Source organism: Gopherus flavomarginatus, chromosome 7 (assembly GCF_025201925.1).
Source record: "Gopherus flavomarginatus isolate rGopFla2 chromosome 7, rGopFla2.mat.asm, whole genome shotgun sequence".
Lineage (NCBI taxonomy): Eukaryota > Metazoa > Chordata > Testudines > Testudinidae > Gopherus > Gopherus flavomarginatus.
Genome location: NC_066623.1, coordinates 15,871,894 through 15,893,779, shown reverse-complemented (window position 1 = coordinate 15,893,779; position 21,886 = coordinate 15,871,894). Strand labels below are relative to the sequence as shown.

At 39.2% G+C, this 21,886-nt stretch overlaps 1 protein-coding gene across 1 annotated transcript in view; it reads right to left on the bottom strand.

Annotated features, from left to right (window-relative positions):
- Window positions 1-3,106: 3,106 nt before the first annotated feature.
- HSPA4 (heat shock protein family A (Hsp70) member 4) overlaps window positions 3,107-21,886 on the bottom strand; it is a 36,861-nt gene continuing 18,081 nt past the window's right edge. Inside the window, exons 9-19 of the mRNA XM_050962605.1 lie at window positions 21,374-21,525; window positions 19,888-19,994; window positions 19,343-19,476; window positions 18,573-18,754; window positions 13,986-14,075; window positions 12,284-12,436; window positions 9,909-10,034; window positions 7,388-7,495; window positions 5,707-5,826; window positions 4,983-5,144; window positions 3,107-4,500 (exon numbers count right to left, since the gene is read on the bottom strand). Coding sequence (XP_050818562.1) covers window positions 4,294-4,500; window positions 4,983-5,144; window positions 5,707-5,826; window positions 7,388-7,495; window positions 9,909-10,034; window positions 12,284-12,436; window positions 13,986-14,075; window positions 18,573-18,754; window positions 19,343-19,476; window positions 19,888-19,994; window positions 21,374-21,525 — 1,541 coding nt within the window. The 3' untranslated portion in view covers window positions 3,107-4,293. The remainder of the gene's footprint in view (window positions 4,501-4,982; window positions 5,145-5,706; window positions 5,827-7,387; window positions 7,496-9,908; window positions 10,035-12,283; window positions 12,437-13,985; window positions 14,076-18,572; window positions 18,755-19,342; window positions 19,477-19,887; window positions 19,995-21,373; window positions 21,526-21,886) is intronic.

Below are 21,886 nucleotides of genomic sequence, written 5' to 3'. Positions count from 1 at the left end.
TCTAGGGACAGTCCTGATTTTTGGGTTTTTCTTATACAGGGTCCTATTAACCCCCCCCCTCCTGATTTTTCACACTTGGTGCCTGGTCACCCTAGATCCCCCTCTTAGAGCAGCAGGTCACAGGCCAGCTGTCCTCAGAACAGGCATTTGAGGTCATTGTAAAACTAATCTGAAATGTAGTGCTGTTGCGACATTAAATTAAAACAGATAATGAACTGAATTATAAATGTTTCTAATGGTAGGAGCTCTTCATTTTGCAAAATTACCAAAGGCAGAAAAGGAATCCCATCAGATATTGCATAAACTCAAAAGCTTGTTTCACTCGCTCAACGGAGTTGGTAATATCTTTTGTTGGACCTCACCCATCTTATCTCTCCACTATCCTGAAACAAAACTCTGCTTAAATTATCTCACTGTAAGCAATTGTGTTTTAATGTTAGGTTACTTAAACTTAAAAAAAATCAGTAACTTTAACCTATTAACACACAGGCCCAAACTCAGGCCCTTTAGTGCAGAATTTTCAAGGTGAAGTTGATTTAGACATGTAGTCCCATTGACTTCAAAACAGCAAATACTGATAGGATACAAGTTAGTACTTGAAGCATTTCATTTTTGTGTAAATCTGATATAGCAGAAAGGGACGGTGATTGCAAGTAACTGGTTTGAGCATTGCCCTGCTAAACGCTGCTTTGAACAGGGGGTTGAACTAGATGACCTCTTGAGGTCCCTTCCAACCCTGATATGCTATGATTCTTTTTATTTACTAACTTTGAATCTGCTGCTAATACAGAAACGTCTGTACATCTAGGTTTACTCAGCTTGAGCAGTGCTGTTTTCCTTGTAAGCCTGGTTCTCCCAATGCAGTTCCTTAGGTAATCTTGCCTATTAGACAAACTCTTTAGGGCAAGGTGTGAATTGTGGCATCTGCCTACACTATGAAAATACTTTTTGTATTGGTTAAAATACTAATCTTATGGGTGACATTATCTGTTGCCTTTGCTAGCTCCACTAATTGTGGGTGGGGGAGGGAGGGAGAAGAGAGAGAAATCAAATGAATATGATTCTGTAAGTTGTTTTTTCTCTTCACAGTACACAAATGGTTTTCAGAAGTCCCAAATTTCAGCTACAGCTAGCATTTACAATTTACTTAAAAATTTGAGTCAAATTATGCTGCCTTTTCAAAAACAGAGCATGTTCCCAAAAGTAAGACATCCCCTGCCCCACACATCTTCAGAAGATGTAGGAAATCGGAATTATCTGGAGGAGGCAAGCCAACTATAGCCTGAAAAAGATTACAGAAATAGCAAAGCCTTTGCATAAGCCATGCCATGTTTGATCATGTCTTGGTTCTGATCCAATTTAACTAGATTAGTATAGACCAGTTCTGTGCTAAAGGACTGCTCAATTTCATTGTTATAATACAGCTAAAACTTTATGACTTTACTTCTGAAGTGGTTTGCCATTCTGGCCTGCATGAACTGGTTTATCATGTATACATAGCTTGAGTCACCTACCTCACAATTTTAGGTACAGCACAAAACTCATACTTCTTTAAAATTAGTGTTTTAAAACAGCTTTGTATGTAGAGGGCTGTCAAAATATTACTCATTTCATGTAAACAAGCTCATTCTGGTCTCTTTGCAGGATCAAAGGGTGCAATAAGATTCTCAATAATGAAATTCTTAGTTGTTGGATTTCTGGCATTCAAAACATGCTCATAAAAGCTCAGCTGCATTGGTCGGGGCATCGCATTTGTACAGCTGACTCAAGAATAACCAAGGCCATATTTTATGGTCAGATACATCAAGGCACCTATTCTTCTGATGGCCAGTACCAACAATATAAAGATAGCCTGAAGTCAAACCTGAATTCATATGAGGTTGACTCCAGCACCTGGGAAGCAACATCCCATGACAGTGCCAGATAACAGCAACATGACATGCTGCTGCTAACCACTTTGAAGCAAGGCACAATATGTAATATATTCCCTGATAACCAGAAACTTCTATGCTTACACTCTGTACCGTTCACTTTTTTAACATCTTAATAAAATTTTTAAATCTGAAAAATGCAAAGCAAGGATACAACAGCCTGTGATCTTGTGTCTTACAGATAACTGTGTTAGCAGTTCTTAAATTAGTCTGATCTTGCATACATATGGTCACTTAGTATTTGCTTAATCCTCATACATCAATCAATGACTCCATCCTCAAACAAGTTTTTAAAAAATGGGAATTTTTAAAAAAATAAAATTGGTGGAACTGGAGGATGGAAGGAGGACAGATGTGTGATACTGCTGGTTTCCAGTACCGTCAATCAAGAATGAATGGATATATTACAGGAGTGTAGTGGGAGTATTAACAGAATTAGTATTAAGAGAGCTAGCACTGAAGTGATTCAAGCTGAACTGATGTGGGCCGATACAGTTTTAAGGTTTGCTCAAATACAGTGCATTTGGACCAGTAATTGTACTGTTTCACAAGCATTCTGAGTGTACAGCACTTTTTTTTAAAGTGTTTCCAGTACACCTCTACCCCAATATAATGCTGTTCTCAGGAGCCAAAAAAAATCTTACCGTATTACAGGTGAAACCACGTTATATCGAACTTGCTTTGATCCACTGGAGTGCACAGCCCACCACCCCCGAAGCACTGCTTTACCATGTTATATCCAAATTCTTGTTATATCAGGGTAGAGGTGTACTTGAAATGGGTGTTCTAAGCCCCAAGGTAACTCTTAACAGCCACTCTACAGGAAATATTGCACACATAGTGGTATCATTTAACAGCAAGTTCAATAGTCACAACCCTTTACCATAAGATATTAAGATGTATACTATTTCTGAAGCCCCATAAAATGGATTTAAGTGAGCTATTGTAGAAGCACACAATGTTCTAACTGATTGTTTTTTTATTAAAGGAACACCATTCAATTCTTGCATTTGTCTGGAAAGAGCAAATGGAGCAGATTGTACACACTGCAACTTCTTGTTACTTCAAAAACATCACTGTGGCAAATAAAATCGAGGCTGCTGTCACTTATCAATTTATCCCCAAGTTGCAACTGTTGCCTTGACCATACCTGACCATTTAAAAAAGTAATCCAGTACAGTCCAGTGCATTTATTTCTTGTAATATATGTGGATGTTTCAACTTTTGATTTAAAACACATACAAATTAACATTTTCAGGTTTATATGACAATTATCAATACTAGAAGCAAAGTTATGGGTAGAGGAGCTCATGAAAAAAAGTCAAGCTTTTCTCTTGCTGGAAGATAATTAAACTTAGCATTTCAAATGCAGGTCTCATGGAAACACGTATCTCTTTCAATGGTTAGCAACTAATCAAAGTCATCCATCAGTTCAAGAAGCCAGGAGTATAAATCCTCAATCTCTCTACAAGCAGCTAATTTAACTAGGGACAAAAGTTTTGTACAATATTTAGATGGCTAGGGAGAGTTTACCATGAACACAGACGCTTGCATATCTAATAGCAGGTTCAGATGGTCTGAAATATAAATGTAGGTTCAGATGGTCTGAAATATAAATGTATACAATTGCTACTCTGCATATCAGATATCTGAATTTGATTTTATACTCAGTATTAATACTCTATCCATAATGGAGCATGGACCCCAGCTGAGGAAGAATCTTGAGCTCAGTTCTTAGGAACATAATACCACAGGTATACTGATCACCTCACCCATGACTCCGTACCTTCCATAGCTATTAACTGCACAAGTGCAAACATGAAATTAGTGGAATTCACAGACTGGAACATGTCCGTATTGTGTCTGTTAATGAGAAATAAGAACTAGATTCAAACGGTATTTAATTTAGCTTATGTACCTCTGTGTTCTGGAAAAGAGCTAAAAACCTCACTGCCATCTCCATGTAGTCTTTGAAATATTAATGGACGCTTACAACATAGTTGCTGAAAACCACAATAGAAACTTAGTGGTAAGTTGGAAGTTTCAAGTTCTGCCATCTTACTTCTTTAAATCAAGACTCTGCATGAACATAATAAAACAGAATCAGCTGATGGCTGTTTCAGTAAATCTATTAGGAATTACTAGGGACTTCTAAATATACATTATGGCAAGAGATACAATATACTTGACTGAGCAGTAGTTAGCTACTTAGGCATTCTGACTCTCAATACAATGACCAATCCTCTCCAAACACTGCTGTGATAAAGTTGTAGTATTCACTTGTTCCAATTTATATTCAGAACGTACAAAGTTGACAATTTAAAGCTTTATTGTAGTTTGCAATATAAACAAGTGCTGACATTCAGTCAATGTCCATTTCTGGGAGTTTCTTTTCTGTAGCTGTTGGAGCAGTTGTATTAGTGCCCTGTTCAGCAGGCTGGGACCCTGTGTTGACATCTCCCTGGCCTTCTACTGGTCCATTCTGTTCAGCTGGATTTTGCTCCTCTTTAGGGATTTCTGCCTTGGGTTTTGGCTTTGTGACTATAGGATTGCAGATACCTGTCAATTCCTAAAATAAGAGTTGAGAAATTTAAGTTAGAGCACACATTAAGGCTTATACCTACAGTCATCACCTAAAGTGGCTTACGACAACACTAGCTGAGTGCTCCCAGCTGAAGGCAGAAGTGCCTCTACATAGTTTTGGGAGGCGTAGTTGAAAATAGTACTACTCTTATTTCCCACCTTACCTCCTCCTCAGAGCACTGAGGATAAAGAAGTACTGGCAACTAAAACAACAACTGCAGCAAAGAGTCCTGTGGCACCATATAGACTAACAGACGTACTGGAGCATGTGCTTTCGTGGGTGAATACACACTTCGTCAGATGCATGATGCATACATCTGTTAGTCTATAAGGCGCCACAGGACCCTTTGCTGTTTTTACAGATCCAGACTAACACAGCTACCCCTGATACTATAACAATAAACTCATACCACTTATGCAAAATGAAACTGGTTTCATATTTCTCTGCAAAGTCAAACAAGATCTTACTTTAGTTTTAGCCTGGATGTCCTTAGTCTTTATAACGGGGTCCAAAGTAAGACTTCTCTTGTTCTGAAGATTAAGCTTATTGTTCATCCATTCCATAGCTTCACTTACACTCTTCTCCACTTTCACCATATCTGCAGCATCTAAATGGTCATACTGTTCATCCTAAAGTATGAAAAAAAATTACACAGCACATTTATACATTTGCACAGTAAGTGACACTACTATTTTAAACATCTAAACATATTTGTTTTGCTTCTCCATGAAATCTTATCCTCCAATTTCAGAATGGATTGTCAGCAGGAATTTGCCCAAAAGGAAACTTTATTTTATACTTAGCAGGGCAAACAATTTTGCTGAGCAGCCCATGCTACCATTCTGAGTATGGTCAAATGGAAGAGAGCAGGCAGCCACAGAACTTCATAATGCTCTGTGATTTCCCCCAGTGGAGGGAACTTGTCTGGGAGAAAGCTGGTTTACAAGCGTCACTGGCAGCCATCATTCCAATTATATGAACATACAAGAGTCTTAGTTTTATTTGTAAGAAAAAGTCAACATTAAATATTGAGAAGTTAATTCCTGCCACTGCTCCCCAAACCAAGAGACTGCATTACTTGTTGGCCATTCCCACCATATCTTATGCTGAAAAAAGGTGGAAAGAAATTCAAGATAGCTTTTCAACACTTCCTTACAATCAGCAGCAAAACATTTGAAAAACTGAAGATACCTTTGCTTTGAATGCATGAATAACTTTCATATACTGTTGTATTTGCTTCCCCAGATCCTCAAATGCTTTTGGTCTTTCCTCTGATTCTTGAAACCGTGCCTGAATAGGCTGACCCAGAGACTGAAATAAAGGACAGAACAGGTTACTGAAATTTTAAACAGCACTGTATTGGACCTACAGTGACTTTTTAAATACATGGCAGAGCTTCCCAACTTTTGAAAGTTGAGTCCCCTCCTCCCATTTTAGGAAAATGAAATTAGTCTCACACCCTCCTCCAACCCTGCCATGTGTTATTGAAGGCACATTCATATTGTAGCTCAGGGGTCGGCAACCTTTCAGAAGTGGTATGCTGAGTCTTCATTTATTCACTCTAATTTAAGGTTTCGCGTAATACATTTTAAGGTTTTTAAAAGTCTCTTTCTAAAATTCTATAATATATAACTAAACTATTGTTGTATGTAAAGTAAATCAGGTTTTTAAAATGTTTAAGAAGCTTCATTTAAATTAAAATGCAGAGCCCCCCCAGATCAGTGGCCAGGACCCAGGCAGCGTGAGTGCCACTGAAAATCAGCTCACATGTGGCCTTCGGCACAAGTGCCACAGGTTTCCTACCCCTGTTGTAGTTCTTCAGAATATGATGCTTCCTCCCCTTTCTTACATGCTTTGATGGGGACTGAAAGTTAACTACTGACATTTAGATTATTATTGGCATCCTAGTTAGCACAAACTGAAGTGCAAGAGGCAATTCATGTCTCTGAACTATTGTTTCATGCTCTGTCACCTCAGGGCTTGTGTACATGAAGCAGCAATGTGCACTAAAGGGGTGTGATTTCTATAGCATACTAATGTGTTGCACATTATTTGATCTGTGTATTTGCCAGTGTGCACTAAAAGTTCCCTAGTTCGCTTTAATGCCCACCTCAGGGGACATGTCCCACTTTTTGTCAAATACTGGTATTGTGTGTATTTCATCACCATTGTCAAGTGAAAGTATAGGGCTCTACTTATTCACATATTAAAATATTTTATAAATCAAAAAAAGCCACACTGGGGAAGCTTTACCAAGACTAATTACAAGTTTATCTTATTCAAAAACATTAAAATAGTTCATTAAACCTTTTCATAATACATTACAGAATGCTTTCAAATTCACTAGTATTCCTGCTAAAGACATTACAGCATCTTCCCCCCTGCTGGCAATACAGAATATAACTAACCTTTTACTTCCAATTTACTTTAGATAAACTGTACAAGAGATTGAGCTTGACTAACATTAGGATTAAATCATATAGCAAGGTAGTTTTCTTCTGGCCTCCAAAATTAGTCTTCCATAACTTTAAAGCTCATTTGTACAAAAACATTTTCCTGTTATAGGTCACCTGTGTTACCTTTTAAGAGCAAGTAGCAATTCTCACATCTACCTTTCCTTCCTTCTCCAAAGAGATTCAGGAGAAAGATAAACGCCTACACAATGCAGCACTCGCATTCCCTTTCACTTTAGGCTCAATTAAAAGCTTCTCCCACCTATGCTCTTAAATTATTTTCTGCATGTTTGCAAGCAACACCACCTCCCAACTCATTTAAATAATTTATTGTTCATCAGGGCCTGATTTATAGCTTAAGTGGAATAAATTCAATTGAGACTTGTAGATGACAACTACAGTGCTGAAGTGCCACTTACCTTGAGTTCAGTTAGTTTATCAATGTAAATTTGTTTGGGTTGGTCTTCACCATCTTCATATAGCCAATTTTCAGTGTCTTCCAGTTTCAAAGTGAAACTATTTCTATCCTGAGACCAGAAACAACCAATATGAATTGAATACTGAATTTAGAGATTATCTCCCATAAGACAAAAGTGATAAACATCTGGTGTCATCTGGATACTCTTTCCTGAAAGATGACGGACATTTTGTCTGGTCTGTTAGAACTTAAATATTTTCTTTAAAGAAAGCTTGAAGTGCTGGCGTAGAGTAGAATTTTTTTTTTTAAATCAAGGCCTTGTCTACCCTAGAAAGGGTTTGCCAGCCCAGCTATACTGGCACAAGCCTGTTTTCTGGTATAACTGCCATTTAAGCTAGAGCTTTTGCTGGTATAGAAATGCAAAAATCACACCCCTAATGTTGTTTTACCAGCAAGTTTCTTGTGTACACCTAGCATTATTGTAAGATAGAGATCATAAAGTAAGGGGTGTAAATCTATGACAAGGGCTGAATTCTATTCTCATTTTTGGGCTGGAACATAAATTTAAGAATGGATACCTTCAATTGGCTGTGGTCAAAGGAGCCAACAATCCTGGAGAGCATAAAGGAATTTTGAGAAGTAGAGAGGTGATTTAACCTCTATATTTAGCACTGTTCCAACTGCTGCTGGAATATTGTTTCCCATTCTGGTGCCCACAATTGAAGAAGGACATTAATATATTGGAGAAGGTTCAGAGAAAAGCCACAAGAATTATAGAACAATAAAAAACCAAGAGAGATTCAAAGAGCTCAATCTATTCGGTTTAACAAAGAAAAAGTTAAGGGGTGACCAACAGTTAGAGCCCTAAATTTTCAGTTTTTATTTTATTTAACTTTTTCCAGGATTTGTAGGTGTGTTTATTACTACAACAAAAAGATGAAAATCATGCAAACAAAAGTTTCTGGATAAATTTTGGGGATTATTTTGGTGGACAGAAAGATGGGGGGGGGGTGAAGTATTCAGTAGATTAATGCTCTGATGAATAGAATTCAATGTGGTTTGCTGCAGAACTAAAACAAAACTCAAAACACAAAGCCACCTCTGAGTTTAACAATACATTTCTAATCCCCAAATAAAAACTTTTCATTTGAATAAACAAGGTACTGCTGCAGACTTAGAACTATTAGCCAATAATATTTACATTAAATAATTGGACCACACCATTTGCAATGCATACTCTCAGCTTCATCCTTTTCTTGTTTTTGAACTTTTGAATACTTCCCTTGTGGTCTGAAACACATCCTGATGCAGATTTTCATTTTCTTCTCCTTTTAGTGTGTCAAATCTTTAAACTGTTATCTGCTAATAGCTTGAAATGCGTGAGATTTATCAGTACGTTCAACTCTGCATGCACTTCAGAGCTTCTGTGTGCACGCCTTTTTACTGTGTATATCTTCTAGACCACCAATACATAATCTTACTTTAACAGGCAGCTTTGCATATACACACACAGACTAATGTATTATCGTAATACATCTCTCTCATGCAGTGTATTGTATTTTCCTAATAAAACAAGTTTTTTATATATTTGAATGATACAAAAGTAGTAGAGTGAAATTGGAAATTTTTTTTTGTAAAATCTGTTTTTTTTTCAGTAAAAAATCAAAACTGTAATTAAACTGAAAACAAAGGAGCTTAATTACAGTCTATAAATATCTACATGGAGAATATTTAACAATGGGCTCTTCAATCTATTAGAAAAAGCTATAACATAATCCAATGGCTAGAAGTTGAAGCCAGACAAATTCAGACTGGAAATAAGGTGTACACTTTTAATGGTGAGCGTAATTAACCTTTAAAACAGTTTACGAAGGGTTTTGGTGGATTCTCCATCACTAAATTTTTTCTAAAAGATATACTTTAGAAATGATTTTGGTGAAGTTCTAAATCACCACAATTGTTCTTTCTGGCCTTGGAATCTTTGAATTCACAGCAGAACTTGTGGGAGATTTGCACTGAGATCAGGGGTAAAAAAACCTAAAAATGAGAATATTTTATCCACCAGGTGAGGCTGACCATGACAATAAAGTACTCCCCATTCTCATTCCTTTGAGCTTTGCTTCAACTCCCTTCTCTATTTCACCTGGGAATGATCACTAATTAAAAAGTTAATATTTGCATTCAAGTGTTATCATTTGGGTTCTAGAATTAACACTTCCCTGAGATTAATGTAGGACAGAGGAGTTGACACTTGAGTTCTTATCTCAGGTAGTTTGCAAACTAAGAAAGGCATTATCAGTTTACACTTGGTCTCATGTTTGGAATGGTTATTCTCATAACCATGGAGAACTAGAAAGTTACTTTTCTTAAAAAATGAAAGCTACTTTTCTGAATGTAACATGCAGGCCACAAACACATCCAGGGTGTTTGACACACTTGGTTTAAAGACTGTTAATGAATGAGACCTGAAATTTTAGACCACAAAGAACAAAAAAGGTATTAGTCAAACTGGCAATACTTACATCTTCACTAACAAATTTCTCATATAAGCCACAGAGCTTGTCTCTCATATCATAAACATATTCCTCCACTGCATTCTTGGCATCATTCCGCTCTTTCTCCAGTTTATCCTGCATGATCATTTTACCCTGCAGAAAAGAAATTAGTTCAATCTTACTCAATAATAAGAGCGCAATTAAAATTTTTATAATAGCATTAGAGACAACATACTGAGGAGCAAGTATAAGCAAATGCATGGATGCATCAGAGATGAATGAAGCCATCAGGATAGAGAATTTCAATTGAGTATTTTTGTGGGGAAATGCATTTTTAAGCTCATCTGCCCACACTACAACAGCCATTGAGAAGCAGACTGATGTCAGACTTTAGGGTATCTGTGCCATCTAAGCTTAAATTTTAATTGATGAATGATTTTATTCTCCTGCTTGTTGGTTCCTTGAGAAGAAACTTGCTTTCCATAAGGATTGCTGTATTTTTAGTTAGAGATGCCTATGGAAAGGTAACCCAGACTTTAGGAACCAAATTCAGTTCTGAAGCTAATAAGACTTCTTTGCATTACTTAGGCACTTTCATTCTGCTTTGATATCTCCAAGGGAGATTCTCCTATGGTCTGGAAAGGAAGTACTTTTTGGCGATCAGAGTGCTATCATCCTGTTCTGTTTCCTCTGCTGAGGGAGGATGAGTACCAAGTGTAAGTAGGATTTGTATCCTTAAAGGAAAAAAGGAAATGTTTCAGGTGGCTGGGACTAACCCCTCCCAGCAGACTCCAGAAATTCTCCCCCCCCCCCTCCAACTCTTTGCAAGGTCAACACTTCCTGAGCCAGTGAAAAAACTAGCACAGCAGCACATGGGTGCCTGCCAATCCAGTGTCCAATGCCTTAGACGATGCCTTAGATTTCAGCAGCAAGCGAACATATTTCTTGTCGCTCATAGAACAACTCACTTCAAGCACTCAAACTATCAAGCACGATCACAGGCAAATCAGGAAGAGGATAAAGAGACAGCTACATCAGAAACATTGCCATATGGACTTGTATTTCAATGGGATACAGTTTTACAACTTTGCTGCAACTGTGAAAGATGGAAGGTGATGGTGAACAAATTCCGTATTGGAGATCTCGCTTAAGATGACAATGACACAGACAGGCTAGGCTGTATTATGTGTATTACAATGGAATGCAGAGGCCCCAGTCAAGATTGAGAACTCATTGTGTTGGTTGCTGTACTGACAATCCCTGGCTTAAAAAAAATATGTACAGTCTCAGAGAGCTGAATAACCAATTACTTTTAACACAGAATTCAATTTAGGCAACATACTGATCCAACTCAAAACTTGGTACTCTAGTTTTCAAGTTTTAAGACTAACATAGCAAAGAATTCCAAGGCCAATACAATCTGAATTGCCCAGGCAGTTGGAGGACAAGTGCTCTAGCTGTGGCCATCTGAAGAGATACCAATGATTTAGTAGCAGACATTCAGGGAACCAGATGGATTGACTTTGACTGAAGCTCGTCACCTCCTCCAGAATAACCAATAAATCTATAAAGCAATCCAGTACTACTGATAAAGAACAGTCAATACAAATCAGAAAAATTCAGCTGCTGTAAACAGTGTGCACAGGATTTTTTAATCACACTGAATTCTTTACACAGTTGTAAAGAAAAAGGAGCTACTGGTTACCTCATACTGTGGTGTTTTTACCATTTAAGAAGGTCTCAGATGTCCTTGGAAGTCTTGTGATTTGAAGCGACCAGCCTTCATTAACTGACCTATTAACAGCTCCCCAAATGCCACACGACACAAGAATTGAGATATTAGCCTTTGATTAACTTACTTTACTGTTTCTGGTGGCAAAAAATGCACTGCAAGCTTCCCTTTTGGAGTTTGTATTATATAATTAAATTGTCCCGCTCCTGCCAACATTAAATGCCTTTTTTATACCTGTAACATTTTTCCACTGAAAACACTAACTTGCAAGACATTAGATAGGTGCTCAGAAATGAACATGATGAGTGCAGTAATAAATACCTAGATTATGGGTTCAGAAACTTAGCATCAGTTCACAAAGCACTTTTTCCAAAATGTAACCATATTCCCAATTTGCAATTGTAGAATACCCCTGTGGCAAGTTACAGCAGATGCTCATCAGGAAAAGGCGTGTATTTTTAGCTGTCTTTAGTGCAGTTAGTTTTGCCCTTCTTGGAGAAAGTTAGCCATACTATTTGCTTTTGCTCTTCATAACATCTCATCCTCTCCTCTGCCTTTCTCCAGTAGGAAATGCGGAGAGTCAGCACCTCGTGACCAGCCGTCTCTGTGCAGACCACCTGTGTAAGACTATAGCCTAGACAGAGGTAAAAGTACCATTCAGTTATTTTACCTCATTCTCAATGAATAAGTTCAGCATATCCTTCCCTATCTGCCACAGCAAATGATTCTCAATGGGAAGGTCCACTGTACTAGTCTTTACTTTAGCCTTCTTGGCTTGAGGAGGTTGATCCATTTTCTTGTCTTTTGATCCAGCCTGAGATGTCTGCATTAAAAAAAAATAATAATATTTAGAGCGCAATAGTCACTGAAGCAGGGGAGGGCAAACTATGGTCCAAGGGGACACATCTGGCCCTTCAGATGTTTTAATCCAGCCCTTGAGCTCCTGCCGGAGAGCAGGATCAGGAGCTTGTTCCATTCAGCACGTGCTGTGGCTCTGCACAGCTCCCAGAAGTGGTGGCACATCCCCCCTCCCCCTGTCTCCTATGCGTAGGGGCATCCAGGAGGCTCTGCATGCTGCTCCAGGCGCTGCCCCCGCAGCTACTACTGACCGCCAACCATGGCCAATGGGATCTGCTGGAGCAGCGCCTGCAGACAGGGCAGCGTGCAGAGCCACGTGGCTGCGCCTCCATGTAGGAGGGACATGCCGCTACTTCCAAGAGCTGCTTGAGGTAAGTGCTGCCCAGAACCTGTACCCCTGACCCCCTCCAGCGCCCCATCCACCTCTGCCCCAGCCCTGATCCCACTCTTGCCCTCCGAACCCCTTGGTCCCACTCTCCTAAACCCCAGGGCCCGCACCACCAGCTGGAGCTCCCCCCTCCCCCACCTGCACAACCCCCTGCTCTAGCCTGGAGCCCCCTCATTTCTGGTCCCACCCCAGGGCTGGCACCCAACCCCCAATTTCGTGAGTATTCATGGCCTCCTTATAATTTCCATACCCACGTGGCCCTCAGGCCAAAAAGTTTGCCCACCTCCGCACCGAAGGTACACCCAATTCAAGTCACATTTGTCTTAATTTTTCTATTACTATGTTTATTAACATTTTAAGTTACTAGAGCAAGCTACCAGTCAGTGCTGCTTCATTTCTTCTGAATGGAATTCTCAGCTGCTTTGAAATTCTGTGACAAAGTCTATAAATTTTGCAGCTTTCTAGTTTGAGAGTAAGGAAATTCTGGAACAGCTTCACTTATATTAAAAATGAAGACTTGTTTAAATACTGTATTGAACTGAATGCAATCAACACAATAGCCGTGTACTATTTATTTTAAAATTGAATTTAGTTTTATGCTGCTCCAAATTCTGTTTTAAACATGTCACATTTCTGTATCAAAGGCAAAACTACTTGGTACAAATTGTTAGGGGAAATTTGTGGTTTTGGCAGCTGAGTAGCAGACAGTGGGAGCATTTGGTACTAGGAGTGTAGCTTGAGACTGGGCTAAGCACATTTTTGCTTAAATGATCACCATTCAGAGTTAACACTGACATTTAAGTAGTCAGTTTAGTGTTTGGTGTGAACAATCCTTTCAGATGAATGTGGCAGTTAACACATCCCAGAGACACTGTTTCAAGTTATCTGCAGTCTCAGGGAGACAGCACTGCATCAATTTATGCTCTGTTCATATTTTTAAGGAACTAGTCGCAGCCAGGAGAACTAGAAATACTTTTAAGTGAAAGCTTAGTTTCCAGAACCTAGTTCTGTGGCAAGGGGTGGAGAATGGGTTCTGATTATACATTACAGAGCAAACATTCCAGAAGGCAAAATGCTCTAACCAGATGAGCTAAGCAGACAATAAGACATCAAATACACTTAGTACCTCCATTTCTTCAGACTCTGCCTTACTGTCAGCTTGTGCTTGCTGCTGCTCTTCATTCTTTTGTTGCTCTTCCTGGTCTACCTGCATCTTCTGAAATTAGAAGAAAACACTTCAGTGTAGAGCTAAGTCTCCAATACTTGGTTTTATATGACCCAGTGTATAACCAATTTAAACTTATGGACTGGTCACTGTGATTGTAGAGTTAGTACTCTTCAGGTCCTGCAGTGAAAATCTAAACTTAATTAAAGTGAAGCTAGAAACTATGTAACAGGGTTAATTAAGCCTTTGCATCTAACCTTTATTGATGCATATTTGCCATACTGAGATTCCTAATACATATTAGCATAATTGTTTTGTACTTGTTTTTAAAAACAATGGTTACTTACCCTACAGTAACTGCAATTCTTCAAGATGTGCTGTCCACACAAATGCCACGCTCTGCACACATGCACATGAGACTGGATTATTTTCGCCAAGAGCGACCTCAAAGCCAGGTCTGCCCTGGAATCCCCCCACTCAAGGGCTTACAGGGCAGGGGCCCAACTGTCTCTTAGTTCCTTCACCAATACTGACTCCTCTAGGAATAGGATTCTGTTGTGAAGGGGCAGGAGGGAAGGTTGTGGAATCTGTGATAACACATCTCTTAAGAACTACACTTACTGTAGGTAAATAACTGTTTTCTTCAAGCGACTGTCCACAGAGATTCAACTCTTGGTGACAACTAAGCAGTTGTCTAATTGGAGGTGGGAAACAGAAATTCTACTTAAATAATTACTACCACCAGTTTTAATAGGGCTGTGCTGCATTCAGCCTGGAAGCCTCTACTAAGGAATAGCATTATAGGTGTGGCTTAGGATGCATATAGCTGCTCTACAAATTTGCTATAGGAATGCTCCTCAGCCATAGGCTGCCTGAGCTCTAGTGGAATGAGCTACAATATGGCTAAGTAGATCTATCTTGGCAAACTGATATCTCCTTTTACTCAGAGACCCTCTAGGAGAACTGTTCTCAAACTGTGGGTCGGGACCCCATCTTAATGGGGTCACCACGGCTGGCTTAGACTTGCTGGGAGGCCTCCTACCTGAGACTGAAGCCCTTTGGCTTACCCCCCACCCCCACCACCAGGGGCCCAGGCTGGCTTAGACTTCAGTCCCCCCTCCTGGGGTTGCATAGTAATTTTTATTGTCCAAAGGGGGTCATGGTGCAATGAAGTTTGAGGAGCCGTGAATTAGGATAACCTCTACGAGGACAGAGAATATAGCAAAAACTACAAATAGTCAGTATGTTCCTGGATGATTTTTCAGTGCTCTTAGTACATTAAGCATGTGGAGCCTACATTTTTCTGGGGGTTCAGTGAGGTTTAGGAATGAAAAACTAGAAATGGTTTATATGGAACTCTAAGACAATCTTTAGCAAAAACTAGGGTTAAGGTCTAAGAGTAATCCTGTCCTTATGAAATACTGTATATTGAGAATTCAGGTCTCCCCTTCCCTCCTAGCTTATACAATGGCTACCAAAAAGACAGCCTCCATTGAGAGGTGGTATAGGGAACAGGTTGCTAAGGGCTCGAAGAAGGCATTAATCAATTCTGCTAAAACTATATTAAAGTCCAAAGAAGGAATGATTCCCAAACTAGGAGGTAAACAAGCAGGAGGCCCTTCAGGAATCTTGCTGCTGTAGGATGGGGAAAATCCAGTGTGGCCCTGGATCAGGGGGCATTGTACAGATATTGTTGCTAAAAGGACCCTTATGGAAGGGACAGAAAATCCAGGTTGTTTGCTAGCCCTGAAACAGTCCAGTAGCACTGAGATTTGGATTTCAGCACCCCTTTCTCCCTTATTTTGAAATAGAAAATCTCTTTCATTTAGCTTTGTAAGTCAGCCTGGTTACGGATTTCTTGCTTTGGAGCACACCATTGTGAACAGCCCCTTTCAGTGGATGTACCGAGGCTGTCAGGTACAGTGGTGCTAGGTTCAAGTGCAGGACCCGGCAGTTGTTCTGGGAGACTCAGTCAAAGCAGTGAAGGTTTCTGAGGAGCTGCGCTGAAAGATTCATCAGATCATAATACCAGAACTGCCTAACTCATTCAGGGTCTTTCAGTCCTGTGCCCTGCATCCTGTTTTCTCAAGACCCTCAGGATCATGTGGATCAGTCGAAAAGCATACATCAACCCCCGTGTTCAAGGGACAAGGAAGGCATCTGTTAGGAATCCTGAGCTTGCACACCCACCGGAATAAAATATCTGACACTTGTTCCTATCTGTTCTAAGTGGATTTACTTTTGGAAATCCCCATTCGCAAAAGATGCTCTATATGACTGAGTCTTATAGATAACTCATGGTCATAGAAATGCCTACTAAGCTGGTTTGCCAAGGTGTTCTGAAGGCCAGGAAGGTGCAGAGCCACTGCTGTGACTGGGTTCAGAATACACTGATTCCACAGATGTATGGTTTCCTGACAAGAGTACGGATGATCTTCCTCCCCCTTGCCTGCTGATGTGCATTTCTGCGATTTTGTCTGTCCCCACTTGTACCATGAAAAAGTGGCAGGAATGGCTGTGAGCTCTAGGATGTTTATGTGGAGAAGAGCTTCCTGGGGGGACCAGAGGCCTTGAATCTGAAGACCATTTAAATGAGTGGATGCATCCATCAAAGCCTTGGTAGGAAAGCGTAGAGGAGGATTTTCCGTTGCATACTTGAAGAGCGTCTTTCCACGATTTAATTTGGAGAGGACTTCTGGTGGTACCACGACCCTGTTCATCTAGTGTCTCTGGGTAGGATGTACTGATTTCAGTCATCTTTTCATGGAGCACAGGTGAAGTCTGGCATGCTGTGTGACATAACTGCATGAGGCCTTAAAACTTTTACAGGTTTTATGCAGGGAGTGAGAACAAAAAATTTCTGTTGGTCCTCTTGACATTTGCATCAAACCTGCTACCTAATGGAAGCCCCAGATTGTAGGGTGGGAGGAGGAAGTGGCAGAGGCTAGTCACTAAGGGAATTAGTTTCTTCCTAACCAGCTATAAGGATCTCTGTAGTTGACTAACACTGGACAGAAGAGCACCGTCTAAAAAGATGATTTCTCATGTCAGCTTCTTCCTTGAGGTCAGGAAATAAGAATCCCAAAGAGCACAGTCATCCTTGAATCTTTTAGGGAGTGGAAGGCTTCCTCTTTTCTGCCACAAGCCTGGTGTATCAGTGCCTCCAACACTGGTAGTTTGGCAGGCACCTGTTTCTTGAGTAAAAGTGACTGTGGTACCAGGTTCACCAATAAGTAACTAGACACTATATGAAGTTTCAGTGCAGAAATGGAAGGCAGTCAGCACTGAGGTGGAAAGTACTGGGGCTACTGTGAGTGACACTCAGTGCCCAAGCTTTGACCCCAAGGTACCAGGTGCTAGAGTCAGTGCCAAGGGATCAGTATCAACAGCAGTGTGGTCTGCTGATTTGGCGGGTATTACATGTGTTGCCTTGGAAGTCAGAACCACCCTATGGTACTCCCAATACATAGTTTCGCTGTCTGTCCATTTAGACTGTAAGTACCTCTAGACAAGTTCACTCACTCTTATGTACAAGTGCCAAGCACACTGCTGTATGCAGTGTTGTTGTGGCCATGTCAGTCCAAGGATATTGAGAGAAAAGGTGCATGAGGGAATACCTTTTATTGGACCAATCTCCCCTATATGCCAACCTCTTCACGGGCCACCTTGAATTTCTGGGCAAATGCATCAAGAATCCAGTGATATACCTGATACATCAAGGATATTTTCATAACAGAAGATGGCCTAACAAAAGATTACCTCACCCACTTTGTCTCTAAGCACACTGTTGGCGTTTACCAAATACATGTTTTACTTTTTTGCCATTCATTCATTTTCAGTTATTCTCAGACACAAGTGTTTGAGACACAAATGCTGCATGAGAACCTTTAAATCAAAACAAAAAAACCTTTGGAAATAAAAAAACCTTGTAAGTTTACATTTACAAAACAAGTTTTGGTAGCTTACAGACAAATACTGTTCCTTAAACTAAAGACATTAGTTTTGTCTTTTTTGTTTGTTCACTGACTCATCTGAAATAGTATTGTTGTGCAAGGCTGGTATTCCCAAAATACAGAACTATTAAGTATGAAATAAAGGTACAGCCCTGTATTATCTTCCCTATATTTTTAGCAACATTCTTAAATCTACAGCTGTGTCATCAACCCAGACCTTTAGTCATGGGCTTTCCCTGGGCAGAGACTGACAAATATGTGATGATTTCTGTTACGTACACAAATTGGGAAAGAACTATCTACTTGTGACTTGCCTATAATTTGGCCTTAGTGTCAGGAAAAGTCAGGGCTAATGCATTACATTTGAATACTTGCATCAATCTAGATTAATTAAGCCACATTCATACACTGTGTTCAAATCCATCTGATGACTAAGCTGCAGTGTGGGTGGAAAGGTTACAATTATTACTTGATCTGGTTTAGAGGGTTAATGTGCTAGTCATGGCTTTTTTCTGAAACTGAGACCAAATTATGAGCAATCTGTTCAGTCCCAAATTCTTTCCTAGATGACCTCCATACCAATAAAATGCATTACCTCTTCCTCTTTCGCATGCTGGTCTGTTTCCATGGGCTCTTCATTCTCATCAGATTTGTGAACCTCTACTAAAGATGCACTGGAAACACTGAAAATACCATGGATGTTTACTCTGACTTTGACTTTCACCTTTGAACTCGATCCATCTATTTGTGGCGTGACCTTTTGAACCAAAAATTGAGCTAAACATTCCAGGAGAGAAAAAAAGGATATATTTACTTACGATAAATAATCAAGTGTGAACATTTAGCAGATCCTGACTATTGCTGATAATAGACTGCAATTAAATGCAGTTGTGGAAGTCATTTGTCAAAAATAACTGAACCAAATGATTTATTTTATTCTATTTGTCATAGTAACAGTACTCTGCTTTGCAGTTTGTCCTTTATTTCCTAGATACACTTAAAGTTTGGAAATGTAGCATTTGGAAAAATGGCTGTGAGTACTTTTAGGAAACCTTTAGCTTTTCCCAAATATGAAATTTTTTCCATTTGGCATATGTTTCTCCTCCACCAATTAATGTGGTTTCAGGAGTTTACGGTTTTCTTCTCCACTCACATGGATTTAAAACCCAATCTGAGTCATACTAAAAATGTATCCAAAAGATACTAATGCGTTAACACACCGTCAGTACCATAATTGTTGAAGTGGGATAGGCAAGTCCCACCTACAAGACTAGAAAGTTGACAGCACTCCACCCCCATATCCCCAGTGTTCTTTTCTAACTATATGGAATTAGTTCTCATTTCTTCTTCCCCTTTGTTAAATACCTATAGAAGGGTCTGGGTAAGGCAACTCCTTGGGAGAAGTATAGTAGGCCTCAAGAGTGAAAGGCTCCCTTCTGAAGAATGAGAGGACCTTGGAGAATGGAGCAGCATGATTCTTGGGGAAAACTTCACAGTTACTGTGGAAGGGAAAGATGTAAAAAAGTAGGTAGCTGTTATAATATCTAGTAGGAAATATTCAGCAAGACCTAGCAGAAGCACTAAAATGCCTGACAGAGGTGGATACAGAGGTGACAATTTAAGTTTACTGGACAACATATGGCTTTACATTGACCACCATTTTACCATAGGCTCATTAGCAATGATACAAATTAAAGCATGGGTGTATTTAAAAAGCTAAAGTATTTAACTAGACAAAAGCTAAAATGATTGCTTTTTACTGTTACCACCACAAAAGCGGCAATTGAAGTTTTGGCATTTAGGCTTTAAAAACTTACACAATAAGTGAGTCCATCTGGTTTAAGTTTCAGCAGCTTCTGTTTTGAGCCTTTTATAGGCATGCTAAAGTTTTAGTAGTGTTAAATTCTTACCTTAACCCTTCCTCTGCTGGTGAATTCCATCTTAAAGAAATAGAGTATGGTACCAAATCTGTGATAGAAAATTCTCTCACTTTGAAAGCCGGGGACAAAATAGCACACTGTAAGAAACAGCAGAACGGTAAGTCCAATTGTGCAGAATGAAAATATAGGTAGGCAGTAATGCCAGACCTTTAGTTTGTTTAATTACCATTACAAAAATGTTAACTCCAAGTTAAAGACATCTAAAATTTTAAAATATCTTATTTCTGTTCTGATGGAGTCATGTGCTTTTGGTATAGTTTAGTGCACAGTTATCAGACAACTTCAGGGACAGTCATGTTTGTATTCATCCTAAGTGAATCAAATTTCTCCTCCAGTTGTTCATTCAAGACCATCTGGTGGCAAGTTTTCTGGTTCTGAATATTTTAATGACTCCAATAAAATGTTTAGTGCTAACAGATGATGCAGGAGTCAAAAACTTAAACAGGGATTTGTAAGGGGCATATCACCATGGTATTCAAGTGCCATACAACAATTAAAGCAAAGGCCCTTTCTTGAGAATAGCTAGAACTAGAAACAGATGTTTTACACTATACTAATGGCTGAAAAGGCAGTTGTCAAAAATGACATGATTAGTGACCACCTGAGGTTTTTAAACTACGATTTGAGGACTTCAATAACTCAGACATAAGTTAGGGGTTTGTTACAGGAGGGGGTGGGTGAGATTCTGTGGCCTGCATTGTGCAGGTGGTCAGACTAGATGATCATAATAGTCCCTTCTGACCTTAAAGTCTAGGAGTCTAATACATAGTATTTGCTTCTAGCTCAGGTAATACACAAGTTATTGGACTTTTAAACTTGTCACTCTAGCCATGACTTTAGCATTGCTCCAGGGTTGGCTATAGCAAGCGTCACACCAATGTAGTTTTCATTTGCAAGACTAAGTCAAGTCATGTCATCTTAATCTTTACTTGAACTATGTTTCAATTCTATAAAAATATATGCAATATATTGAACTAAGCAACAATGCAATGTAATCTTGCTCTGCCTAATTTCATGATTACTTTTAAAGTCAACCTGTTCTCAGTGTTAGTTCTACAGAAGAATTTAGCTATCTGACAAGATACTAGTAAAAGTCTTGCAGTGGAAAAAATAATGGAATATTTTACATGTCTATATAGCATCTATTGTTTCCAGTCATAACTGGAATATATACCCAACTCTAGAGGACCATGCCAAGTTGTTGGTTGTGCTGTCTGCCCCAACCAGACATCTCTCAGTTGATCAACCAACAGTCTGTGCAGTGAGACTATCTTACCTGTCCACTGCCCACTTCTTAATGTTCAATCAAATCACTTCTACAACACATATGCACTTCAAAAGGTGAAATAAGCTTCACAATGCCTGTAACTTAGCAAGACACGCCCTTAAGCTTAAATGCTTATTGACTTCAACAACAAAGAATCATGAGACCCCTAGCATACAGGCAATTGTTTACCTGCAATGCACAGCCTCGTGCAACAGCCTCATCTGCATTCAAAGTTGTACTGATTTCTTTACCGAAAAATTTACTGATCCTCTCCTTTACTGCAGGGATTCTTGTAGTACCACCAACTATTTCTACTGCATAAATATCCTCCTTCTTTAACTCTAAACAAAGTAGACATACATTAGCAACTTTATGTTACAAAAATTCCTACACTAAATTAGCAACAATTAATTCCTCTTAACAAGGAACAAGATATTGCACTTGATACAATAAAATCTCTAGAAATTTTATTTAAAGTTATTCTAGCCACCATTAAAAGTTTTGTACTGTCACCAACATCAAAATATCTTATTTTACACAGTTTTTTTTAAAGGAAATTTTTATTCAACTTGCAATTGAACTGCTACATAAAGCTAAGCGTGCAAAATTTAATGTAAGATTTGACAAATGTCTAAAGAAAGCTAAAACCAGAGATATATTTTTCTCCTGTACGTAAACCATTAAGCATTGTAATCAAGAGAA